This window comes from Annulohypoxylon maeteangense (genome assembly GCF_022496945.1).
Source record: "Annulohypoxylon maeteangense strain CBS 123835 unplaced genomic scaffold GGS22scaffold_5, whole genome shotgun sequence".
NCBI classification, from domain to species: domain Eukaryota; kingdom Fungi; phylum Ascomycota; class Sordariomycetes; order Xylariales; family Hypoxylaceae; genus Annulohypoxylon; species Annulohypoxylon maeteangense.
In genome coordinates this window covers 1,835,478-1,861,184 of record NW_025953252.1, presented here as the reverse complement: position 1 = coordinate 1,861,184, position 25,707 = coordinate 1,835,478, and the positions used below count along the sequence as shown (strand labels likewise).

Here is a 25,707-nt window from a genome sequence, read left to right as displayed (position 1 = left end):
TTCATCCGACTACGATATGGAGTAGATAACTATCCTCGTCCTCCTACTTTCGAAGCCAGTTTTTCTTATTTCCTATCGCTGAGTTTTTTTTCAATGACACTTTCGCTCCCGTCGCGACCACATCTCATCTATATTATTTTCATAATCCAAATCTTTTCGCCTACCTTATCCTATTTTAGCGTTAAGAGCCTGTCCAATCATAGTACGTTACCCCACTCATTCATCGCCAACTCATAGGTTGGACACCCCTATTCCATTTAGGCGTCTCTTGCCATTGGCGATGCGTATCCTTACGTGGAATCCTGACAACACAAGCGAGTTGATACTAATACTTCACAGAGGAACTCACTAATACCTACCTGGAATGTACCTGACCATCGAGAATCACATCATCATGTGACTAGAGCAACCGGCTGAGTTAATCATATGTGATACCCGGAATACACGATGGCCGATGAGTCTTGGCACCGGACGTCAATCGGCCTCGGCCTCGCTTGAAGAAGAGGATGATTTCCTTGATTGATGGATGTTGCTAAAGATCTGCATTCAATTGAGTGTCATTTCTTCCGTTGTTGCCTAGAAGGATTTTCGATACCTACAGGACAACCCTGCAATATTGGGTATGATTGCTTTGGTTTAATCGAGCATTTACCGAAAGATGTGATCTTCCTCTCTTTGGCGGGGCGAAAAATGATGCGAGAAGGCTACATAGCGTCGCAATTGAGCTATGTATGGTATGTATGTGGATATACTAACCTGTTTAGTTCCCCTCGACGACTTCAAATTCGGTGAAGCACTGGCTACCTATCTGTGCGCTACGCTTCTCAACCACAGACGTGTAAGGTCGTGTAAATTGGACACAGTGCTCGATGATAACGCATCATGTATCTACCTTCCATCCGTCTACATCAGCAATGAAGCATAGTCGATTTTGACCGTGGTTATCTCTTGCCTGCTTTCAAGGAATATGGTTCTTGCACAATATCACCTATTGCTACTACCAATGAGAGGCAATGCTCTGGGGAATGTCGAATAATGAGCCGATGCGCAGGTTTGAGCGGAGTCCTACATTTTGGCCCGTACCTTTAGCTATCGGGGTACTTCGAATCGAATCGAGCCTCAAGTCCCTTGTGGATAGAAGCAGTTCCATACGACACTGGATTACTAATTCACGCTATAGTACTACGCTCCATAGGCTTCGTCGATATCAGTACCGGCCGATATTGCACCGTGTATCGATACCCCATAACGTGCGAGTTCAACTCTGATACATTCTATCATCGCCGCAACTTGTCATTCCCTTTCTGCCCAATTCACCGCTGGAACTGCTAGACAAGGATTATGGAAATGGGGGAATGATAAGCATGTAGTAGCTAGGCGATAGCTACCATCAGCATCGAAAGGCTAGCTTCATCGTGATAGGTTTCAGCGTACTAGAAATCTCCGACGAGGTTTCCTATAATTTTGCTAGCTCTGAAATAAAGATCGCAACTTCCGACTATTTGTCGTACTTTGCGCTGGTTTCAAACTTGATTTACAATCGTTCATGACATCCACCTCGTTTTAGAAGCGACTAGGTCCCTGACCAATTACATACCTACCTACGTAGTATTTATTCTTTTACATCATGACAGGCTCAAACACTACAACCTACAATGGGTAAGTTTCTCCATGGCTAGAATAACACCTAAAATTGATGACATTCCTATCTAACAACAATATTTATTCGGCGTCTAGTGCCACTCCGCCCAAGCCGCAACATTACTTCTCCCGAAATCCACCAACTCATGACCCCACAAATGATCAAAACCTACGAGCTTATCGTTTGGATAAATTTATCAATGGACCTAACAGCGTTCCTACTGCCCACGTTCGACCTACTCACTCCGGGGCTGCCAGTCACGACTCGACAGGATACCAGGCTGGGAATAATGGTAAACCATAGTTTTGTACGCGGCCATTGACGGGCCGTGGTTGCGAGGTTAGTAGATACTTACTCATGAACTATTTTTAGATTTTCCGTGTAAAATTTAACCACCGATTTTCATAGGAATAGTAAGGAAACTCGTCGGTGACGCTGGAAGTGAATTCGATATCACAACCAATGATCGAAGATCGGTCTACCCCTTTTGTCGACCCCGCATTTTCGATCCCCGATCTAAATCTACCATTGGAACCGTAGATTTTCTAGGCAACACATCGATGGCGTGAACTTGGCGGAGTAAGTGATTCATTGGCTAATTGAAATCTATTATCACCCCATGATCAAAAGTTATTCACATTTTGTTTTGACAGATGAGTTCAATGGGTAGGTTGGAATAACGATTAAAAATAATGGGAATCAGGGTCTCACGGAATGGTGTAATTAAAGAATTAAAGTTATGCGGGGTCTCCGCAATGCAGGACCACGCGGACCGCTCCTCTTCTTTAGGTTATTTTTGAAGACCTTGGTATCACATCTAATTTTTCAACGTCTTAGGGTTTAAGCCCATTCACTTTATGATTCAATTCAATTTTCTTAAAAGAACAGAATTTAGTGTCTTTATTCAAGCTAACGAGTTATTTCATTTTATTATCAAATATGAAAATTCTTCACGTATACATGGATGCAGGTGAATCATGCATGTTTTTCATATTCTCTATGCATATGAGCTGAAATATAAATGACGCTAGTAGGAATCGAGCCATAACCTAATAATCAATGGCCATCCAATAAGATTTCATCGGAATTCCCATTTAGGCAATTATGTATCCCCGGCAATTTGTCGGAGAATTCGGTGTTAACGCTAATAGGTACCATAGTACACTATTACATCGTTGCCAAGGTGGACTTGGAGATTATTTCATGACCTTTAGGAATCATTTCCCTTTCTGAATTCTCTGGTGATTATCCTTAAGGCACTCCCCGGATTCGATTGATTTACTAAGAGATATCAATTGGCGGTTCTTAGGGGGACAACTTCCTGGTCTAGGCCAGGTCAAGTCAAGTCACATCGAGTGATTGTGTTGCTGTGCGGGGAGTTTCAGAAACCGGTGCTGCCAGTACCTATTGTAACATTTTTACCATTTTAACTAGCTCATGTAGGACCGGCCTCTCTTCCAACAGATTGAATCTCTGATGAGCCGAACTCCGATCCGACTCAACCTCCATCGGTTAGCCTTAGTTGTTATTATACTTGTCGGGATCAAGTTTCATGGATTACACTACAGACTCAGAAAATAGCCCAGGATCACAAACCGTAGGTTTTCTCAACATAAGGCTTGAAATCACAAATCACCGGGAGGGCAAATGGTAATGCCAAGTACCAATTGTAGAAAAGGAAGCTTCGGTTCGGTAAACGGTTCATTTCGGTAGGTAGTTATACTTGCCTAGTAAATAGTTTACACATTAATTGTGATGAGGCTTTTAGGCGTGTAGCAACCTCGACATTTGGGTGATTTAGTCCGGTTAGTGGATTGCGTTCTATCGATGGTGGTATATTATTTTTGGTAAATCTGTCAATGGGAACGTAAAGTTTCGGTGTAGCAAATCATGATCCAATTGCATGTGCAGCGCAATTGACGCGGAAGCATGGTAACGTAGGTGTATCTAGGTGTTTTGCATCACGAAGTAGTTAAATTATAAAGGAGGTCCCCGAGGGAGGTCCCCGAAGATATATGAATGGTCGTTAAGGTGGGTTAAATGGGGCTTAGCTGGACTTGGACAAGGATAAGCACATGGCTTATGTCGGGCAAAAGCAAGCTGCAGGTCGAATTCGTATATGAGGCTCGGCATCACCTATCCAAAGGGTTCATACAGATGTTTGTCTAAGTTGGCAAATGCATGTTATACCCATAAGTTGCTTATTTGTACTACCATCCTTGACACGTTCTTGCGTTGCGTAGGATCGCGATGATCTGTCCAACAATCCTTGTCTCAGCCCGGCGGAGGCGTGATTCATAAAAGCCGTGATAATTCTTATGATGCTTCATTACGCATATAAGATCCTGCGTTAGGAACCTCTTGCTAATTCTCTCTCTTCTAAAGAGACCAGTATAGGGAGCTTATCTTTAATCTGCTGGCTATTCCTATGTTACCAGGCATTGTTATTCTAGGTACCTACCTAGGTAGGTTCAAATATACCCCAACCAAACATCAACTACAACTCATCTCACGTGACCAGATACAGGAAAATATCACGACGGAACCGGTCAAACCCATCATCCGCGACTCATCCACGAGGCTCCATGCCATCGAATCTTCCAGCATCTCTTACCCGGAATCATCGACTATTTCGATACGCGCAAGGCAGACTACAGAAGAAAGAATGATTTGAAAGCTAGGCTAGCACGTTGAAGGACAACGAAAGTGAGGCGGACTTACGTTGACCTCGTGCTACACACATGTCAGACCGCTTTTACGGCTAATATCGGAAGTTGTTTACGACGCCGAGCACTCCTATAATCCCGGTGTCGAGTTTCCATTGCGCGTTATGATAATGCGTCGCACTAGCAAGGCAGCCGAGGTTGGTTAGGTATCCCTAACTGACCGGGCGACAGCTAATGCACGACTATCACAGTGTTGCGATTGATATGGAGCGACTAATGCACGACACACGAGTTGTCTTCAAATCAGGGCGCTCTCATTTGCTCTGTGGATGGAGGCCTCAGTGGCGGCTGACTTTATCCTAGCTGGAGCGGCCGACATGCTGAATGACATGCGACTTCTCGAGACGGTTCGTAAACGTGGATTTCGACGTCTGAGAAGATACTGTCAACGGACGGGTCTAGCAATCATCGACTCGAATATACTACCAGCAATACCATTCTACCAACCCACTGTGGAGCTGTGATGTCCATAACGGCACGATGAGCCTAGAGGTACAATGCGACAAAATTTCCGATTTGAGATGATGAATTGTTCGGTCGGAATGTGTCTACAAAGCTATGTTTCACTCGGAGCACGGCGTTGTACTTCCCGGCAGTGACGCCATCAAGACCCCTAAATATAGCGCTTCACCGGCGCTATATGAATAGTTTTGAGGCATAAGTACCTGCCTACCCCTATTCTTCCTCAACGAGTGTTAACAATATGCATGGAAGAAATCGCCCCTTCTTACCTGAGAACTACCTGCCTACCTGGAACCTATTACACACGGCGCATTCCAAGCGAGACAGGTTGCGCGAGTGCATACCTCATAACTAAGGTTGACTTTTTCATCTATTCTATTTTCGACAAGTACTTCAATATGGGGAAATGCCTACTAGGTAGGCATTGTCGGTTCACACATGATCTTGAATTTAGATACAAGATTAGCTACCTAGGTAGGTAGGTAGTTAGGTAGGTATGGTCGTGTATTTCTATCATTATTTACTGTATCATCGTACACTTCTAGGTTAGAAAAAATCGAATTATTCGTTATACGCCCTCAAAAAACTGAGATATGAGAGACGTTGAATGAGATGTACCTAGGTTGCTCCAATATGGTACAAGGTAGAACCGAAAAGTTCATTTAGGCCGTCGGAGTCTTGCTGACAAGGATCTGATTCAACGTAACCAGCAAATCACCACTACCTTCATCATCGTACGGTGTTTTATTTGTTTTCCAGTAATGTCAACGTCTAGCTAACATGCCAGTGTAGTACTTCGTTTCACAACAACATCAAATGTGCATTTCACCATGCATCTGTGGCGTTGTTGTCTGTGGATGCCTCGCCAATATTGTATCTGAGTGTTGTAATAAGAACTCCAATGTACCCATCGAAGCAAACGAATACGGAAAGCGCAGGATACGGGTTACTTGAGGCTCAAAACACATCTGGTCCAGCTATGAAAACTTGTTCGATTAGGATTCCCACCTGGGTATGTGAGAAGGGATTCCCCTTATATCTAAACAACCGCTATGGCACGAATCTGCGTTATTACCCCACAACTTCGGTGTTTCGACAAGAATGCAAGAATAATGCCCAAGCTCTCTGGAATTGTAGCGTATGCATCACTCATTATCCTAAACCTCATTTTCCTCTTGGAATAATGTCTAGCAACTCGAACAAGGCAGTTTATAACGGGTTAGTTACTTTTTATCCGAGTTTTAGCGACCTCACACGGTTCCTAATGAAATATCTCTTCCAGCGTAAATCCACCAAAACCAACCCACCAATTTACCCGGAACCCGCCAACACAAGACCCTGTCGATAAGGAAAGCCTAAGAAATTATCATCTCAGGAGATATACGAGCGGATCCTACAGTGCACCTATTGCGGGCATCACCGACTCTTCCAGTAACTCTCAAGGGACGCGTCAAGAGAGTCTTGCAGCTAAACTAAACACTATACTATCTCACCTGGGGTAATTTATCTACTTGTATCGCCAATTTTATCTTAACGAAGGAGATGAGTTACGGCGGTAACTACGAAGAGTCTAAATTATGCATAAAATACATCCCCTGGGCCGGTTTGGTTAGATCAGAGGTGCAACCACTGAGTTGCAAGGTGGTTTATTCGGAAATCATGGAAAGTGGAAGTTTTGAGGGAATCGGGGGATTTGTCATCACTTCCCCTCTCACACGGTATTTGTGCGTGGAGGCCTCTCAAATCCGGTCGAATATTTGGCTGGTGCATGTTCGGTATAATCCTCCGCAAGTTAGGTACATTGTGAGAACCAGAGATACTACACACATATCCATATACCATACATACTAGCCTAACCCAGTCCGATTTCCTCATGCGGCGATGTGGTTTCTAGACTGGATTTTGACAACGGTTCGTTACCCCGCACTACGGGTTCGGACGAATATTGCGATCCTTGACCTATCGTCCAAGACTGAGAGCATGGGAACATCTACGAATCCTCGCTCTCAATCCCTCGCTGTTCTGGCATTTAATATGTACTTGTGTTCCTGAATTACCAAATTGATTAGACCTACCTATGCACTAGAACTGCTGGAGAAAAGGGGCTAGAATTAAGGTTACTCCCGCAGAAGAGGAGATAAGAACTAACTCCAAAAGGAAATGGTCGGATGGGGAGATCTTTAGCAGGGATGTCGGCAGTTAGCGACGCTTCCACTATAAATAGCACTCAAAATCCCCTGAATCGCACAGATGGATCACTGATGTACAGTACCCACCTCCTAGTAGTTAGCTCCTGTAGGTACTATATGCGACTAGCAGCCTCATTCAATGGGATCTACGCATATAATCACGCTGGTCTCCGGTAGGTAGGGCTTCCAAGCTTTTTATCGACGCGAGATATTACTTAGGTAGGTATGCAAGAGATAATGTTAGTGCTGTGAGTACCTACCTACTCTGCATATCACACAATCCTTGCCAAACTGCAAGCAAGCTTGAACACAGGTTGTCACATAAGAAAAGTGAAGTTCAAAAGATTTCATGTTTCAATTAGTTAAGAGGTAAGATGGTGCGTAAGTTACTTGTGTACGTCGGTTCGTAACTAGGTAGGCAAATCTTTCCGAGTAATCTCAGCCCACGAATAAATAGGTAGGTACCTGTTAGTATGTGCCTATTCCATACCGTAGGTATGTACATACCTCCACGGTATCGGGCACCGAGATAGCGCTAGGGCATGTACTCGCACTCACTATTACCCGATATTTATCCCCGAAAGCGTAATACGAAATCATTCTAAATCCCCTAAAACTCCCCGAAAGGATCAACCTAACGTCTCCCGCTTTTTTGTCCCACAGTATTACATTATTGCGCTTCCAGGGCATGGGTCATCTCGTGGATCTGCCTCCCTTTTGTGCCGTGAATATTAAGCCATCGCAAACATAAGGAAAGATACAGACTGACATCAGTCATCTGTCTGACGGGGAAGGAAATGAGTATTTCCAGGCATGTCTGTAGATCCTTGCCTGGGTTCTCTTCGATGACTGTATGCATGTTTGTACCATGCCATTCAGTCATGTACAATTGCTGATTCTCAGCTGTGTGAAAGAATTCTTTGCATTTGATGACCATTTGTTCAAAGCTAAGTCCTTTCTCGGCAAGGTAGTCGAAGTAGAACTGTAAAGCTCGTCCTTTCAGCATTGTCGAGTATGCATCGTGATATTGGCCGACGTCAACACCAGCCTTTCGACAGTAATCCTTGAAGACCTTTATCTTTTCATCAAGTATGTCATACTTCTCGCTACCAAACTTGTCCTTGTCATTATGATGACGGCCTACCAACCGCCACCCCATGATGACTTCAGCCATCTCTAGGGCCCTTGCCATTCCACCTCCCATTCTCAATGCCCCATCCCACCCATGGAGGCATCTCCAGCTGACCCACCGGAAGAGGTGGCGGAAGCGCCGGTAGCCCCGGCTGCACCACGAGCTCCGCGAGAGCCTCGGGTGCCGGCGGTTCCACTAGACGCGAACTGCGTGTGGGTTCCATGGTGGCCGTTTGTGGAGGACCCCTGACCCGCCTCGGGGTCTCCGGCAGCGGCACCACCTCCATTCTTGCGTTGCTCTTCCTTCTTCTCCTTCTCTTTGTTGCGGATTCGGAGGAGGCGGCCAAACCAGCACATGAAGCCTGCCGAGACGATGATTACCGCCCCGATGAGCACGCCAATGAGTATGGTCGCTATGTTGTTCAAGGCGAGGCCCGGTGCGGAAGGCACTGATAGGATCGTCTGGATTGGAGGGTTAACCTCCATTACTGTATGTCCGCTCCAGTCGTCCGGTCTTGTGGACGGCGTACTCGTTGAGTCGAGAGCTACGAAGTGGGTGATAGACCCCGTGCCCAGTGGGCTCTCCGGCTCGTCATTCGCTCGTTGTTTCTTATAGACAGGAACAGTCTCGAAGGCCGCCCAATCTGCCAAGTGTGTATTAGATTTTTCAGGGGCCTGTTGGCGACGAGTGGCCAAGGTTGTCCAATGCAAGCTGCGATGTTGCGTGCTTTCTAGGGCTGCTTCCTCGTCTAGAGGCGTAGCCGAAGGTTTTATCTGGTCTGCTTCCCCGTCGTAGAATTGACGGGTTAAAGTCTGCACGACTGGCTGCTTCGCCAGCTCTTGGGAGTCTCTTATGATGGACTCGGCAGAGAGTCGAGATGGCGTCGAAGTAGAGACTTCGCGCGAAATGGTCTCAGCACGTGCACGTGCGTTGGTCAGAGGATCGCGAGGTCGCTTGTGAATCGGGATGTATCCCGTCGGCTTCACGTTCGTCTTGTTGTGAGAGCCTTCAAGGCCGGCGGCAGTGGAAAATATCATCTTTGATATTCTATATGGGAAACAGCTTAGGACGGTTCTTCCGTTAGCCCACCAATAGTGGCCTGTAAGGTAGTGAAGTAAATATATTATTGGCGATTATAATCCAGGGAGAATTGGTAGGAACAAGTGCCGGGAAAGTAGAGGTAGAAGTGAAGTAATCTATGGATACTCCAAAGAAAGATAAAACAGTAAACATAAGGTACGCTAAGTTGAAATATTTTGAGAAACGAGCAATTATTAGGAAGCAAGTCCCAGGGGTGTGGGAGTTGTAGTGAAGGGGGAACAGAAATGGATCGAGGGGGGAGGATAGGTGGGTTTATATATAAGATAGTGTGAGGCTTGAGCAGATTATTCTCCTTACTACATCACTTGATGCCTAAGGTTTGATATGTAAGTAGTAGTAACTATCGGTCAAACGGCTCATTCTTGGGTGATTCTAATCATAAAATCGTGTGAGTGTATACAACAAACATACTAAGTAGGTAGGTAGGTAGGCAGGCATCTGTAAGTACCTAATTAGTATCATCTACCTAGGTGCGTAATCGTCACTGCCTCTCATAGAAATTCTCCCCTGCCATTCTTCTAATTGGGAGCCCCTGTTGTAGATACCAAGTGGCTTTGACGCTATTGCCTAGCTGGATATTTTACGCCGGCGACTTCCATTATACTCAAATTTTATTTGCTTTCAGGAAACACGTTAATAATGCTTAGATACTTAAGGTTATTGCTTGTTTGCCTGTATGCCCTGGTGCTCTTCTGTAGTGGCAAGTAGGAGACTAGGTAGGTAAAAGTAGGTTGACAAGGTGAACACTTTCCTCAATTTCCCTTGTACCATTTCATATCATTCATCGCCTTAACAAACCTTATCTTGCACAATGTATCCTACGGCGAGTCGAGAGACATAGGATCTCTATCAGAAAGTTAAGTTTCTAAATCTAATTAACTATCTAACTATGTACATTAACTCATAATGTTTCCGGTACTACATGTCCTTTGGTTGCCTGCCCAGGTGCCTAGGCGCGTATTGATTCACTGTTTTATCCTATCCGTCTTCAGACGAGATCTTAGCCATGGCCAAATAAAACAGTATTGTGCAATTTCACGCTTTAAACAGGTAGCTTATGTTGTAATGCATCAGATCTCTTATGTCTATGATATCAAACCCTGATATTTGCTGCTTGCTTCTGATCACTTAAGAGTACTAGAGAAAGACATGTTCCTTTACCATCTCTTAATCGACGTAATTCTGTTTGCTTGTACCTGTCATATGAGCAAGGAAAGTTATATCCGATCTAACTTACGCGTTGTAGCACCGGTTAAGGAGGCTCACGGAAACAGTGATGCTCTGACTCATTCATATGATCAAGCCAAGTCTATAGGTGGTTCTTGCAAGTTTCGGACCTGAAAGAGTTATTGGAAGGCGCATCTTCCAAATGCTTTGGCCATCTGATGCCATTCCTGCTTTGCCAGCGACACTATCACGTACAAATGAATACATGTCCTTCTTTCCGAAAAAATAAATTCGCTCGCCGACAGCCGTTCTTTCCGTGCCGAAATTATTCAGAAGCATCTTTTCGAGCCGTTCCTTCCCGCCGAAAATTATAAAAAGGGAGAAGGAACAGTATCCTCTATCCACTATCCCCACCCATTACCTATTCTCCAAGTAACCCAACTCAGTAACACCTAACAGATCATAGGTACTTAGTTCTACTAAGTCCATTTGACTTGCTTAGCTGCGCTATCATCAAGTCGGCAAGAAGGGCGGTACCATTATCGTGCTACATCTAGCACCGCTCCGTCTGCTGCATCATCAGAGGCAGGACAACCTCCTGATTGAATCTCCAAAGTAGCGCGCTATATGGTGTATGGAAAGTCGCACCGCTGTAAAACATTCTGCCACCAAAACCTCCTTGTAGCGAGGTGAGGTTCCGGAAGAAGCCGTCCCGAATAGCCTCAGGAGTAATTTGAAGTTGAAATGGCGTGTGGGAAGAGAAGGACAGAAAGCTTGGATCCTTTGCACTGGTGACGTTGTCCACGTACCTCAAAGTGCGGATTTGAGCTTGTATGTACACTTGGACTAGGTCGTCACTCATATCCTGGGTGTTAGATCCGAATTTGACCTCATACACGTTGTCGACGACCCCAACGGGTGTTAGAATGTACATTCCCGGGAGTACAGGGATCTGGAAAGGCGTAGTGGTCGCGGCATTCCAATACGTTGTTGTCAAACTAAGCCTAACGTCCGTAACTAGTCCCGTCCAGTACCCGTTAGCATTGACGTACTGCGAGAAAGCTGCGTACTCTTCTGCGGATAAGTCCCATCCTCCTAGATTCATGGGGGTAGGGGGAATGGTTAAAAGGGCTTGTTTGCAAGAGAGCAGTCGAAGTCCCTCTCCTTTGGCCGAGATTTGAAGCTCGAGATTTCCTGTCGTCTTGTTTTGCCTCCTGGTGGAAACGATGGTTGACTGAAGAGAGATGTTGGATGGTCCCACGTAGTCTCCAGCTTTCCTGTAAAGCTTTGACGTGTCGTCATCGGCAGCGATAAGGTACCCTTGGGCTAAGGCTCTGAGGTCACCGAAGTTGAAGTACTTGGCTGCGTAAATGGTCGGGACATCCAATAGATTGCCCATCTCCTGCGAAAATTGGTAGTATGTAGGGATGACTGCTGTTAAGTTATACTTTTCGAAGAAAGCCCCAAGCGATATGATGAGATCATCTGGAGTTAGGTCAGGGAGATCGTATCCCTGAAGGAGGTATGGTTACTTGGAGAGTATGCTACCTAGGCGCGAAAAGGCATCACCAACTCCTAGATCGACGCCGCGATCTACGCTCGACCCATTGGCCGTCGTTTATGGTGAAAGCTCTCTAGTCATGCGACTTGGATAGGCCTATGAAGATAACGAAACATATAAAACGCAAGGGCTTGTCAAATGTGCGGTTTCGCATTCTTTCTATCTGCTCAATTGGAGGTCATTAGTTAATCGTGGAGAAGGAAAGTAACCGACTCTATTGTTGTTATACACCTGTTCGAGTTATTGGAATTATGTAAGATATGTCATCAGTTTCAATCTAGGTAGGTAGGTAGGCATTCTAGAAACTGCATGTTATTCAGGTAGGTAGGTACCTAGGTAGGTACCTATGGTCAGTGAATCTGGTGGGGTCGGGGGCGTGGGTGAGATTCATGGGGTACCTCCCACCCCCTGAATCCCTCCCCCTCACAGGTACCGTGTACGACACATGACGGTTGCTTTTCGGTTCCAGTCACTGAATTGGTGGCTTAACTCCCTGCAGCTATCACCTTCCTGATGGATTCAAGAGGCAGGCTACGAATAGTTACTTGAAGAATTTTACTTTTCCCTATTGACAGGTAGGTACCTACCTAGCTACAGACTCGATATGTCTAGTTGACTCTTAGAAGATGAAATACGGGCCTTCTCCCTAACCGATATACCTAGTAATGTAGTTTGAACCCTCCTGGACAGCCTTTTTGAAACAAACCCTCTGGGTCGTACTTTTTGCTCACCGCCATTAGAAGCCTCTTACTGTCTTCACCATAAGACCCTACGGGGTCCTGATTGTCAAAGGCGTAGTTCATATACACGTAGGGTACCAGCTGCTCTCTCGAAGCTGCCTCCGACTTGATCTTCTCAAGCGCATTGCCCATCATCTCCAGGATCTTACCGTCATCGCCTACGTTTTGCCAATAGGAAAGAAGCAGGACCGACACGAGAGGTTTGAGGGTTGCCTCTAGACCTAAGCAATTACCTCCGTTCTGAAAAGACTTCTCTAGCAGCGAAGCCGGATACGGCTGGAGAGTAAAAGAGCATCTAAGCCCTTCAACGGATTTGACAGGTTCCAGAGCTTCCTTGTATATCTCCGAGGCGGCTATCAACGCAGCCGCGTTGCTTTTTACTGTGATGTTCATATACGCACACCTGTTACACCGTAAGAGTCAGGCTACGAGTTTTTGACACGGGTGAAGATGTCTGTACTTACCGTGTGCCTATTGAGACACCTGCAGCCTGATCTGTGGCGGCTTCCTTTAGTGTCATAATCCGCACCGAGCTATACTGTTCGATCTGCGGCTGGACGGATACGAATGGGGTTAGTTCTGGCGGATTTTCTACATCTTGTGTGAAATAAACCGTATTTAACCCGACCGGATCCGGGCTCAGGGCGCCCGCATATCCGATGCTGACCATGAGATGGGTCTCGTGGGATGGATTTGATCGATTGAGCTCATTCACGAGATTCTCAATCTGGCTGGGTATACTTGGGAGAAAGTAGTAGATATTACCTCCCCAGATAGAGCCCTGAGGGAATGTCTTGAAGTCGTAGCGTGTAACTATCCCAAAATTGTTTCCACCACCTCGTAGCGCTCTCCATAGGTCGGGATGTTGCTTGGCGTTGGCGTTAACAACTTCCCCCGAAGCTAGCACAATCTCGTAATTGACGACATTGTCGCATACGAATCCCTCTCGCGAAGAGAAGAAAGAGAGGCCACCTACGAATACTCAGCTGCCGTCGTAAAAATGGCCTTCTACCTAGACGTGCATGTGCATACCTTCGAGTGATAGCCCACCAATGCCGCAATTGTTGGCTCTGCCACCAGCGACCCCAATTCCAGAACCATCAAGCTTATCATAGACGGCACCCCAGCGTGCCCCAGCCCCGATCTCTATCAGGCTCTGATCTTTCTTGATCTCGATCCCGGCTAGGTTGGCGAGATCGACGGTAATACCATCTTGAATGTTGGCACAGCCAGGTGTAGGTTTTTGGCCGCCCCCGCGGACAGCAAACTGAGCCTCCCCCTTGTAGGCAAATGGTTGAATAGTCCGCACGAACGCCACCACATTTTGTAGGGGGCGGGGCTGAAAGATACAGGCTGGCTTGAGGTCGCTTTCTAGCTGAGAGAGATATGAAGAGTTCCTGTCTCGGTACTCAGCCGTACCCCGAAAGAAGAATTGGCCATCTGGAATGGCATCCTTCAGTGCATCAATAGCCCACGATGGATCCATTCTAGGTGGCCTTTGGTGGATATATGGAGGTAGGTAGATATGAAGTAGGTACCTAGGGAGGTATTAAAGTAAAGGTTGATAAAGAAATAGACGCTGATCTTGCCTGTAAGTTGTCGACCCTAGGTTAAAGCCAAGAACGTTTGGATGTCGTACAGGACGGCCCCTTGCATGTATGAGGTACTGACCTGGTACGGAGGGAGGTATCTAGGTACATCCATGTATTAATATATGTTTGTGTAACCTGACAGCCTAAGGTGTGTAGATACATATTATGTACCTACTTGCCTACGTTCTACCCGTGTGCATTAATACCTAGTATGTACCGACCCCTCAGTCGACATGAATGGTTAGGGGTAGGTGCAAGTCAGGTCTAGCCCCGCGGTCCGCGCCTCCTTGGAGCTCTTCGGATCCGAAAGGTACGTATTTCTTCAACTTCAATCTACACATCTACGCCTGCATACGGCTACCCGTAAGTATTATATTAACTGGTGGACGAGGTACAAACTTCGAACTTCGACGGGAGCTGTCATTTTCATTCGATGACGTCAGTGAAAGGACAAATAACGATTAAAGACCGCGAGTCTCTAAATATCATGATTCTCCAACAACTAAATGAGAGCTACTCTGACCTCTGGCTAATAGGCAAATTTTTATGATGCTTTGGAGATTCGAGTAGCTTGAACTGGAGCGCGGATCCGGGAACGAGCATCAAACGTGTTCCCAGGTTGGCATAGTCACAGCAGATATTGGACCTGACGCGCACGCTAGTGACGGGGCGCGATCCACCGCGGTCTATCCCGGACCCCCTTAAATTCTATTCTCACCCCGATAAAAGGACCGGTCGATGCCTTGTACACCAGCTTACGCACGTATAGATGTGTACGAATGTTGTTTATGCCACCCCAGCGAGCCTCGGATGTCGTGATATGTTACCAGCGGGATGCTGTGATATACTGGCTTATTTTCGACATTTCCAGAACTCTGATCAATTTCATGATCAATTTCATTTCAAGAACTAGTAATAATGACGCAAAGCAGTATTATCAAAATTCGATGTGATAAACATCTGTAAGCAAGTTATAAGAAAGCGTTGCTCAGTTTTGTAAACTAAGGTAGGTACATCGTCGATTCTAGTCTGTGACGTCCCGTCGGCTCTATCATGAAGCTTGAGACGTCTTCCCACTCGCCGCCTCGACGGATAGACTATAAGACGGGCTTGTGGTTCATAATCATCATCACCCTGATTTGGCTTTTCAACCAGCATTGGGCCGAAAGCGAACTATCTCTTTCCGAGCTGCAGCAGATCCTCCTTTCCGTTCCCTCAAGCGAGCACGTGCGCAATTGGAGTTCCTACTACACCACGACGGGCTCTCATCTTCCCGGGCAGGGCCTCCGCCATGCGGAATGGACTGAGGCCAGATGGAAAGATTTTGGCATTGCCGATGTACGCATAGCCACTTACGACACCCAGGTGCCGATGCCGACGGGCCGGCAGCGTCTAGCGCTCCTCCGTGGTGATCGAGTCCTCTATGAAGCCCCGCTGGTGGATGATAGCGCGACGGACAGCTTTTTCGCAAGTACTGGCTTTGTGCCTGCGTACTACGGCTTCTCGGCGAACGCCAACATCTCGGCGCCGTACGTATTCTGCAACTTCGGCAGCACTCAAGACTACGATGACCTCAAGCGCCTTAACATCAGCCTTGCCGGCAGGATCGCTATTGTCAAGTCGACCAACGCGTCACCTTACCTGCACTCGCGCCACCTGGAAATCTTCCGCGGCATCCAGGTCGCCAACGCAGAAGCACGGGGCGCAGTGGGCATCGTGCTGTACGTTGATCTCCAAAACGATGGTCCGGTCACCGAGGCAAACGGTTTCAAGCCCTTCCCAGACGGGCCGGCAAGACCGCTTACGGGAATTGAAAGGGGGACGTTGGGTAATCTCGGTAAGCGCCGTCTCCTCCCCATATACCTCGCCCTCCCTACCGATTGTGCACTGTTCCATTCCTAGGCACCCACGTTGACGATGCTTAGAGGACTTTTACGGCGGTTGGCTCGCCAAAATTCCTTCCATGCCTGTATCAACAAGTGATTCCATTCACCTTTTGAGGGCGCTGAACACGCATGGGCCTCTGGCTGCCGACTTGAGTGATCGTTGGCATGGTGGCGCGCTCGACTTCTACGGCGTGGATTATAACGTTGGGCCGTCCCCTCCCGGCGTCTCCATTCATCTCGTCAACCAAGCGACCCTTCACAACGTCTCTGTCCGTAACGTGATAGCTACGATTCACGGGACAAGTGCCGACGGCGAGGTGGTTATAATCGGCAATCACCGTGATGCTTGGGGACCAGGTGCTGGAGATCCTAACAGCGGATCTGCCGCGTTGAACGAAGTCGTACGAAGCTTTGGTGTTGCGCTGAAGAGCGGTTGGCGGCCGCACCGAACCATTGTCTTTGCCAGTTGGGAAGGCGAGGAATTTGGTCAGATTGGTTCCCTGCCTTGGATTCGTGAAAACTTGGAATGGCTTCAGGCCTCCGCCGTTGCGTATCTGAATGTGGTAGTTGCTGCTTCTGGCATGGTATTCCGCGCCAAAGGTAGCCCACTTCTACACAGGATGTTGTACTACGCAACAGACCTTGTGACATCACCGAATCAAACCGTAGCCAACCAGTCCGTTCGTGATGTTTGGGGAGGGGAGATTGGCACGGCAGGCGGTGGTGATGCCATTCGGTTTCAGGGTCTCCCTTGTGTTGCTACTGTCGATTTCGGATTCGTGCCTGGCTTGGGCACACGGCACGGCGTCTTTCCGTACCATACCGGTTTCGACACTTACGATTGGATGGATCGGGTTGGTGATCCCGGATGGCATTATCACGTCACCAGCGCCCAGATATGGTCTCTTATGACTGCTCGTCTCGCGCAATCGCAAGTGCTGGATATGAGCATCGTGAACTACGCAGTAGCTATACGGGACTGGGCGATGGAGATCGACCAGATGTGGCCGTCGATGATTGACCTTTCCGCCCTTCACGGTGCAATACAACGGCTTGCAGGGGCCGCCAGTGTTTTTGACACCCACGCGGACTCGTTAAGGGTGTCTACGAAGCCCTGGTGGGAGATCTGGTCGACCAGCCGTCGGGATGCTGAAATACGTCAGGTGAACAATATCTACGCAGCTTTTGAGCGACAGTTCTTCTACGGGCCCGGTTTGGACGATAACCCTTCGCTTCACCATGTGATGTATGGTCCATCGGCGTGGCATAACGAGGCTCCGCCGATGCCTGGGCTGCGCCAAAGTTTGACGGCAGCAAATTGGACCAATGCCGAGGTGAGAAGCCGTCTGTACGTGATTGATCCTGTCGCTGACCAGAGCAAGAGATGGAGAGACATCATCATCCAAAAAGTCAATGACGCGACCCATCTGCTGAATGGACAAAATGTCATTTGGAGTGAACTGTAGAAGGAACCGGTACCTACACCATCGCGGAAGTAAATGGTACCTAGGTACCTAGGTACCTAGTAGGTAGGTAAGGGGCGTTAACACAAACACCGAGGCGTGTTTACGAGTCTGCTACGAACATGACACTGAGGGAGAGATAACTATCAATGCATTTACTGAGATTAACTCCTTCAATTCCAATCTAGAGACTTTCTACTTTGCTTATCAAACTTGTATCGAAACCAGTTTCCGTGAGTGAAAAAGCCAACATGACGCTAGTTATAAGATTTCAAGCTGCGACAACAACACCAGGACGAGGGATCATATTGGCGTGGAAAAAACGACCCTTAAAATGCAGAGATACATAGACCTTCCAATCGAAATCTTCGAGACTGAGTTAAGTTGAATTAGCATGGTACTATGATGGTGAACATATCATACTAACGTAGTCTCCACCGGCTCGAGCTTGAATTTACGAAAAGTGAGGGCGAGAATAATAAAGAGCTCCATGATCGAGATCCTAGTCTACGTTAGAATACAGACCAGCGGAGTCCGCGACGGAAAACAACCTGAAAAGAAGAACGGGGAAATGAAGTACATACTCTTTCCCAGGGCACATTCTCTTGCCTTTGGAGAAGGGCACCAACCATTTGTCCATTTCGGACGAGTTGCCGTCCCAGCGGTGCGGATCAAACTTCTCGGGCTCGGAGAAGACGTCGGGATTGGTATGACAATAGAGCGAAGAGGTTGTCACAACCACCTGCAAAGTCAACATTAGAAAAGCAGTCCACGCGGTGGCAAAACTTACATTTGGGGGAACAAAGTATCCATCAATCTCTGCTCCTTCGGCTGGGGTGAGTCTTGGAGGTCCGACGATGATGCCGTGCATTAGGCGTAGAGTCTCCTTCACTACACCTTTCTACGATATTGTAAGCCACGGATATGTCCGTAAGTCATGGATTAGGTACAATAACCAACCAAGAGAGGAAGCTGAGACAGCTGATTGTAACTAGGGATCGGGTCATTGGGATCCAACCAAATCGATTCCAGCTCGCGGAAAACCTCCTCCTGTAGAGTAGGGTTCTGACTGACACGGAAAGCCCCGTATGGTAGCATATTGGCAATGTTTATGACACCACCAAACATAGTTCCCATACACTCCGCGGTGAGCTGACGCATCGTGACTTTACCAGCCATACGACTGAGAAGACTATCTCGCTTCCAATTAGGGCCAACTGCCACGTTGGCTTGGACGAGCTTATAGATTGTCTAGATGATCGTTAGCTACTAGCGATTGCAAGTTGGAGTGGTGGTATCCGCTTTACATCGAATGACTCAATATTAGCAGCCTCTCCCGGGAATAGAATTCGTCGAAGAGGCTGTGGCAGCTGGTTGGAGAATGTCAGGGCCAGGGGAAAGTTGCGAAAGCACCAGGCCGTCCAGTCCATAACGTCCCACGTTGTGTCGACGAAAAGGGTGTCGAACGACTCGTCTTGCATGCCGCGAAGATGAGAGGGCACAAAATCGAAGACAAAGTCCTGAACGACATCCAGGGCCACAGCGCGATATGCTCGAGCAATGTTTACAGGCTTGTCGTCGCTAGCAATTCTCTTGAGCAACAACTCACATAGCCGATTTGCCTAGAAGTACGTATAAGCTCCAAAATATACATCCTCGTCATGTCCTTTACAGCAGCCGCGACTTACATTGTTGACGATAAGTCCTTCAAATTCCAATGCCTTTTTCCGCGAGAAGAGGTCAGCCACCAGCTTGAAGCGTTCCTTATGAACAGCCTCGTCTACGAGACCGAATAAGGCATCAGATTGGCCAAGGTGGTCGTAGAAATCATTGGCTTTGATCAATTTCGACGTGAACTTGAACATATCCTGGAATGCCTTCGGATTACGGAAATGAAGCTAGAAGATGTCAGTCGACCCTGCTCATCGCAATTACAACTTCGCGATTCTTTCGGTCAGCATACAGTGTGTGGGGCAATTCTAACGACGGGGCCTATTCGAGGTCAGCTTGAGATCAGCAAGTAAAGAAAAAACCGAGGTAGTTATACCGTAGCTTTCATGCAGTTTCGTATCGTGAGCAACGTGTTCTCCATCACAGACCATCTGGTAGTAAGCTCGGTATAAGGTAGTGCAGGCAGCCAGTTTGGGTCCCGGGAAACGGCTCAGCGGATGAAAGTAGAGACGATAAAAAACAATCGTAGTTCGATGGGTGACGAACACCAAAGCGATGGCAAGCAAGATCTGTGGTATTGATAGATGCCATGTGTGCATCTCTTGGGTAAATTCACCCCATATCTCATGGAGGCCGATTCGACTTGTATTGACGAGTCGAGAAGACTGGCTATACCCTTCCATGGCTGTGCCTTGTCCCTTCAAGAGGGTTTACAATGAGAGAGAACTCACGAAGAGGGCCCAGGGCTGCGTGATGACGATTCCTAAACCCGTGAGAAAACTCAGGTCACTGCCTATTAGGAAACTTAGACACGGCCGCTTATGTTTGATTCATGGCCCACACTCTGTAATGGGAGGGGAAATAGAAAATTTCAATGCTCGTTCGCCATCTCGTCACTATGATGAGGAAAACACTACTCCACTATGTTGTAAAACGAAGTCTAGTGCGATGCGATGGTTACGTTTCGGTAGACTCGGCAGCAAGTAACTGCATCTGGTTGGGTTAATGTTGATACTTACTTAAAGCAGCGGCGAGAAATTGGCTCATCGCGAATATGTCCCCCATGATGACCATGGTGATAATGATGAGTTACCACAGTGTGTAACGACGGCAATCCCATAGGTGGCTAAGCAACGCAAAATTAAACGCGCCTGCTAGTAAGACTACAGGCATATACCTAGATATTCGAGACCTGCAGTGTAGTTCTCTGTGATTTATTCAAAAGATTTAATTTAACTTGCGTTGGTTGTAGTAACTCGCTACCACAAACGACGCTTGTCGTCGGTACGGCTCACGTCGTCACCCGTCACATTACCGCGGCCTATATAGCGGCACTCAGGCCTTGAAGGTATCACAGGCATCAAAGACGCGGAGTCAGCGGTTATAAGGACGACACAGCGTAGGATGGAGCCGGTACGGCATAGCAGCTACTGCGGTGACGGTGTTACAAGCCACAAAACGAGCGTTACCTGTAACGGCTGTGACGCCTCCTTGTGCTTTCGGCACTGCGCCTTAATTACATAGTAGGTTACATAGTAGATAGGTAGGGAAACGGGCAGCAACTAGTCCATCTCCGAGGGTTAGCCGATATACTGAAATTTGGTATAATCCTTATCATTTTGAACATCTTTACTCCTTTGAAGAATTGGTGTAGTTGTTATGGAGATACTTTTGATATATAGGATCTCTTATACCCAAAGAAGTATAGCTCTAATCGCTGCCCAATTTCCTAATGAAAGCGCAGTCACAGCGAGGCGTCACAAGCCAGTGCTATTACACACACCGCTTCCGTGTTATTCCCTAGACATAATGAACGAATACGTGCTTCACCGGGGAGGAGCATACGTATTTGGCATGCCTGCGGCCTGATTCCTCAGCAACAACTCACTCCCATTCAATTGAAGCCATTAATTCTGTAAAGAGAGATGAAGTTCCCTGGTCCACGTCTTTTTTTTTGTGAAGACCCCCTTTTTTTCTTCAGTAGTGAGATAGAAAGGAAACGTGAATATAGCTACATGGCGTTAAAGGGTTGCGCATCCCACCGTACACGCCGAAGGTGACGATTCGGGTCCCGTACATGGTTCCGAGCATGGAGCCAACGTCTGTTGTCTATCAAGACAATGGAGCCTCGCGGTAAGGTATCGGGTGTTAGATCCAAAACTTGACTTCTGATTCTCGAGCTAGACAAGGCCTTCTGAAGCTCCTTAAGCGCGGCCTCCCCTCTCGCCGTGGAGGCGTGCATGATGTCTTGACGGAATCTCAACTGCACCTTGGCCCCGGCCTCGTCCACACGCAGCACGCTGCCGGTGATTTCGCTTTGGTTTTCGTATTTGATGAACTCAGGTGGAACGGTAATCCGGAACTCGTGCCTGCATAACGATTCCACTATTGCTGGGGACAAGACGGATAGTAGCAAATTTGCATCCAGGACCGAGAGCGTGCCCCCACCGCACTGGTCGGCACGTAACACCTGCAGCCCAAAGTAGCGGGGTGGCGATATCTCGTAGCTGCAATCCGTGTGCCAGGGGAAGTTGTTCATTGTCTCAGAGCGGGCAGTAGTAACGACCGAGTCACTCGTGCCATCCCCAGCCCCCTCCAGCGGGCGGACGTCCCAAAACCAGCCGCGCGAGGCGCTGTGGGTGATGGGGAGCCCATGGCCGTGGTCTCTGTGCAGGCTCAGGAGGAGGTTCTTCAGATACACACTATCATCGTCCTCAAACCCAAGGCTGATCTTCAAGATCCCCCCTTCCTTTAGCAAGCTGTCAATTCGCTGTACATGTTGAGAACGCTGGGCGTCTGCGATAGCGTTGCAGCGAACGCTAGGCAGGCTGCTCAGAGAGCGTCGCAGAGTTTGACCTTTATCGTATCACAGGTAGTCAGCTCAGTTTATGAAAGTAAGCGGGGCCGGTATACCTAGAGTCGAACGCAAACCACCTCGAAATAATCGAAGAGACGACATGCTGATAGTCGAATGAGGGCGAAGGCTTGAATTGTCTGATCCTGATGCTGGTATTGTGAAGGAGATTGATGGAGAGTGGGAATGACCTACTAGTAGATTTCATGTCCATTCCATCTTTATAATAGCTCGTTCTTTCTCTTCATTTCTTATCGACATCGTGAAAGTGAGATACACAAGAGCGACAGGCAGATAGCTATACCCACCCCATTACGAGACGGATCATTTGCATGAGCAATTTCAAGACTTCTCTCAACAACCATTCCCACATATCATGCCATCGCCCGCTTTTGTGTGTTTGTTTGTTTCGCATGACGGAATGAGGCGCCACCAAAGCTTCCTTCTTGGAATATACCGGTACCAACAAAGTAATCACCATCTATCTAATTAGCTCTGCCATTGCTCTCGTTGTTATGGCTGAGTTTGTTTTTGTCTGTTTCACGTCGTCACGCCAATAGCGGCAGCTACTGAAATGACCTCCCAAAGCGTATAGGACGTAGGTAGTGAGTTCTCTATACATATATGACTCTAGATCCTGTCTCAGGGACTCGACAATTTCGTATTCGTGGTCTCTACAGCCAGAGGCTAGTCAGACCCTTTGTCCTCCATTATATGTGCTACCGTGTTCCTCCTTATACGTACTTGATAGTTCATCTTCGTATCATCCAGCGTCCGCAATGTTGCTCGCCGATCTCCGGAAGAAATCCCAAGCTCCTGCGTATCTGTCTTTTCTTGATTTTGAGCGTCACTCCCAGGAAATCTCCTCAAAGCTCGCCGGTGTCCGCATACGCCATGGACTGGCTTCAGCAGAAGATCTAGCACAGACCCTATGTCTGAACCGAAAGAGATATATCAAGGCATCCATCAAGGGTCATAAGATGGCATCCCAAGCTGCGAAGCACTTCAACAGCAAAGAACACGCGGACTCGATATGGATGAAGATCACGGAGACGGCTCTGATTTGCGGACCGCCGTATGAAGGGCATGTCAAAGAGAGCGAGGGGGTAACCAGCTTTCAGAAAACGCAGTTCCGGTCTAAAGATTCTGTGTCATCCCAGTATCTGCATTTCTCCGTAGGATCTCAGTCCCTGCAAGACAGACTCGTCAAGAACGGCAAGTCGATGTATGACCGCGTGTGTCTGCAATCAGGCATGTGCTTGTTCTCTATGGACATGGTCCGTTCGAGCCTGGACTCGAACGGCCGCGTCGACGTATCCCGCCTCATCTGCGCTACACCCACGTTTTACGAGGCCGAATACATTGCCCGCACTTGCCCCGTGATTGCCGATTTGTGTGCTACAATACTCGACACGACGATGCGAGCCAGAGGACAAACTTCCAACGCCGGCGAGGTCACTCTTCGGGTCGGGCTAGATGTACCAAATTTTCATTATTTCCACTCTGTTCAGTCGAAACTCCAAGATCAAACGTGCACTTTCCCGGATGCTCTCCAGTGGATGCGGTTCGTGATCGAACGACACAGACAGATGGCCGAGGTATTCCAGGGTTACCTCCTCCACCAATTGGCTCGAAGGGGCGTGGGGGCGTCCCAAATGAACATCGAAGCATCGAGGAGGGGCATCCCGGCAGCGGATTACATCCTCGAGGCCCTAGAAAGATCCGAGATGCCCTCCTTCGATGAGATCTTGAAGCTCCTGGGAGAGGAGGATGATACGTGGAACGAGTTCTGGGACATGCTACCACCGAAGGAGCGGGCCGTGGATTTTCGCAGTCTCTCCAATCTCTTCTACGTCTACGAGGTTATCCGACCATCGCTGGAAGGGAACATCGTTCCTGTCGACTCCAGACCTAATTCCGAGGCGAACATTGGCCGGCTCGTCATTGGTATAGATGATAGTGCGGAGCGGCAGATCTACTCTCGCTCGCAGAAGCTGCTGAAGAAGATACGGAACCATCCCGAAATTGAGCGGTTACCTTATCTCATGGAAATTTACATGAGCCGCCGCGTGTTTATCAACGGCAACGAGGCAGGCTCGAACCTATATCTAGACGATCCGAGTCCTCAGAATCCCATCGTGGTGCCCTGGAAGCCGCTGGGCGCTGAGGAAGACGAACTGCAGGCCACCTCGTCTGACTTCGGTCCATACGATCTAGCTGGAAGCTTGCATGGCGAGGACGCGTCCAAAGTGCTGCGGGAACTGTTCAACAGTGTTGGTCTATCCTGAGACGGACGGCATCCACTTTCACCTCTTTGCTCATGTAGTCCTCACGCTGAATCATTATGACTGTTCTTTATTATTTCTTTCTGGTGCTTCCCACAGGCGAGTAGGACTGGTGAGTTGGCGGATTCGGCCTTATGGCCCGCTGTTGCAGGCGCCATCTCATGCACCTTGATTGTCGGATGCAACCAATCGTGGTAAACAATTCCAGCATCAGCTCCAAGTCGTAAATGCTTTTTTGCGGACGCAGTAATTTGTTCCGTGTAACGACTGGAACCCATCATGTACCTAGGTAGCTTAGAATCAAGAATTGATCGGCATTGCCTACCTACCTAGGTATCTGTGATGGATGGGTGTGTTATGCGGATGTGGAATACTTAGGTACCCAGGGACTCATTTACCGATCGGTCGCCAAGAAAAGCCACCCTGCATGGGCATTTTATCTCGCACCCACCAAGGTACCTAACCACCCATGTAACCTCAAGCACTCAAGGCTGTGAAGCTCAGCCTACCTGATATGACACTGGAATTACAGCTCTCGTCATGCAAGGGGCCAGACTTAGATCTTACTGCTGGATTCTTCTTTGGGACTGGGAAACAGTGCCTGCCCGCCCGCCCAGAATGGCATTTGCCCTTGGACTAGAACATACGGTAGCGGTCGCGTCGTGCATCTCCTATTTCGTTTATCTTCATAGAAAAAATAAGTCCGATCTCGAACACGGGCCTGAGATCCTAACCAGTTTGGCTGTTGTAGGTCTTTGAAACGAACAGCTAGCTTGGGTTAGGGCTACGATTCGATCGCTATTCGATAGTAAGAAATGCATTTCCGAAGAATGCGCTAGAGTAGATCTCATCTATAGACATGGCGTGTGTAGTAACTGGTTAAAACTAATAACCCATGTGTGTGCAGTACTCCAAGTCGAACATACCATTCGGAGCACGTTAAAAAGAGGCCTAAGCTCATTGATCTGATGTGGTTGAAGCTGCCATTCCACGATGGTAGAGTTAGAGTGCGCAGAAGAGGCATTAGTAATGTGGCATGAAGCGCGTTAGAAAGTGTTGTTGTTTTCATGAAATAATAGGTAGGTACCTCCTAATCGCGGCGATAAGTTTATCAGTTCCAAGAATACCTCCAGGGCTAGGATCACGGACAAATTTCGGAAGATGACCGCTATAAAATAGAGAGCGTAAGCGCTAAAGTCCCCTACAATTGTAGTGGTTTACAGCACACGGCATACT

At 47.8% G+C, this 25,707-nt stretch overlaps 10 protein-coding genes across 10 annotated transcripts; 4 read left to right on the top strand and 6 right to left on the bottom strand.

Moving 5' to 3' along the window:
• Window positions 1–1,527: 1,527 nt before the first annotated feature.
• Window positions 1,528–2,559, top strand: GGS22DRAFT_159174 (uncharacterized protein). The gene is made up of 4 exons (XM_047960753.1): window positions 1,528–1,659; window positions 1,738–1,981; window positions 2,057–2,221; window positions 2,296–2,559. Exons 1-2 carry the CDS (start codon window positions 1,628–1,630, stop codon window positions 1,943–1,945), a joined length of 240 nt encoding a protein of 79 aa, XP_047820844.1. The 5' UTR covers window positions 1,528–1,627; the 3' UTR covers window positions 1,946–1,981; window positions 2,057–2,221; window positions 2,296–2,559.
• A 2,934-nt stretch (window positions 2,560–5,493) lies between these two features.
• Window positions 5,494–6,388, top strand: GGS22DRAFT_120403 (uncharacterized protein). The gene is made up of 3 exons (XM_047958211.1): window positions 5,494–5,564; window positions 5,623–6,048; window positions 6,113–6,388. The coding sequence occupies exons 2-3, from the start codon at window positions 5,732–5,734 to the stop codon at window positions 6,330–6,332; spliced, it is 537 nt and encodes a 178-aa protein (XP_047820843.1). The 5' UTR covers window positions 5,494–5,564; window positions 5,623–5,731; the 3' UTR covers window positions 6,333–6,388.
• A 1,301-nt stretch (window positions 6,389–7,689) lies between these two features.
• On the bottom strand, window positions 7,690–8,178 carry GGS22DRAFT_187087 (uncharacterized protein; the record flags this gene model as incomplete). Its single annotated transcript, XM_047964543.1, has 1 exon — window positions 7,690–8,178. The coding sequence occupies one exon, from the start codon at window positions 8,176–8,178 to the stop codon at window positions 7,690–7,692; it is 489 nt and encodes a 162-aa protein (XP_047820842.1).
• A 47-nt stretch (window positions 8,179–8,225) lies between these two features.
• On the bottom strand, window positions 8,226–9,188 carry GGS22DRAFT_187086 (uncharacterized protein; the record flags this gene model as incomplete). Its single annotated transcript, XM_047964542.1, has 1 exon — window positions 8,226–9,188. The coding sequence occupies one exon, from the start codon at window positions 9,186–9,188 to the stop codon at window positions 8,226–8,228; it is 963 nt and encodes a 320-aa protein (XP_047820841.1).
• Window positions 9,189–10,865: 1,677 nt separating this feature from the next.
• On the bottom strand, window positions 10,866–12,205 carry GGS22DRAFT_120393 (uncharacterized protein). Its single transcript, XM_047958210.1, has one exon. It carries the CDS (start codon window positions 11,816–11,818, stop codon window positions 10,973–10,975), a length of 846 nt encoding a protein of 281 aa, XP_047820840.1. The 5' UTR covers window positions 11,819–12,205; the 3' UTR covers window positions 10,866–10,972.
• A 338-nt stretch (window positions 12,206–12,543) lies between these two features.
• Window positions 12,544–14,450, bottom strand: GGS22DRAFT_159165 (FAD-binding domain-containing protein). The gene is made up of 3 exons (XM_047960752.1): window positions 13,753–14,450; window positions 13,185–13,692; window positions 12,544–13,123 (listed from the first exon to the last, which is right to left on the bottom strand). Exons 1-3 carry the CDS (start codon window positions 14,204–14,206, stop codon window positions 12,640–12,642), a joined length of 1,446 nt encoding a protein of 481 aa, XP_047820839.1. The 5' UTR covers window positions 14,207–14,450; the 3' UTR covers window positions 12,544–12,639.
• Window positions 14,451–15,015: 565 nt separating this feature from the next.
• GGS22DRAFT_120384 (uncharacterized protein) lies at window positions 15,016–17,824 on the top strand. The gene is made up of 3 exons (XM_047958209.1): window positions 15,016–16,149; window positions 16,238–17,532; window positions 17,581–17,824. Exons 1-3 carry the CDS (start codon window positions 15,366–15,368, stop codon window positions 17,662–17,664), a joined length of 2,163 nt encoding a protein of 720 aa, XP_047820838.1. The 5' UTR covers window positions 15,016–15,365; the 3' UTR covers window positions 17,665–17,824.
• Window positions 17,825–17,932: 108 nt separating this feature from the next.
• On the bottom strand, window positions 17,933–20,015 carry GGS22DRAFT_199321 (cytochrome P450; the record flags this gene model as incomplete). The annotated part of the gene is made up of 9 exons (XM_047966276.1): window positions 17,933–18,035; window positions 18,089–18,163; window positions 18,246–18,403; window positions 18,452–18,562; window positions 18,622–18,912; window positions 18,969–19,283; window positions 19,350–19,559; window positions 19,625–19,653; window positions 19,709–20,015. 9 exons carry the CDS (start codon window positions 20,013–20,015, stop codon window positions 17,933–17,935), a joined length of 1,599 nt encoding a protein of 532 aa, XP_047820837.1.
• Window positions 20,016–21,272: 1,257 nt separating this feature from the next.
• On the bottom strand, window positions 21,273–22,387 carry GGS22DRAFT_120368 (uncharacterized protein). Its single transcript, XM_047958207.1, has 2 exons — window positions 22,246–22,387; window positions 21,273–22,188 (listed from the first exon to the last, which is right to left on the bottom strand). Exons 1-2 carry the CDS (start codon window positions 22,289–22,291, stop codon window positions 21,344–21,346), a joined length of 891 nt encoding a protein of 296 aa, XP_047820836.1. The 5' UTR covers window positions 22,292–22,387; the 3' UTR covers window positions 21,273–21,343.
• A 296-nt stretch (window positions 22,388–22,683) lies between these two features.
• Window positions 22,684–24,495, top strand: GGS22DRAFT_120374 (uncharacterized protein). Its single transcript, XM_047958208.1, has one exon. The coding sequence runs from the start codon at window positions 22,966–22,968 to the stop codon at window positions 24,472–24,474; it is 1,509 nt and encodes a 502-aa protein (XP_047820835.1). The 5' UTR covers window positions 22,684–22,965; the 3' UTR covers window positions 24,475–24,495.
• The last annotated feature ends 1,212 nt before the right edge of the window (window positions 24,496–25,707 follow it).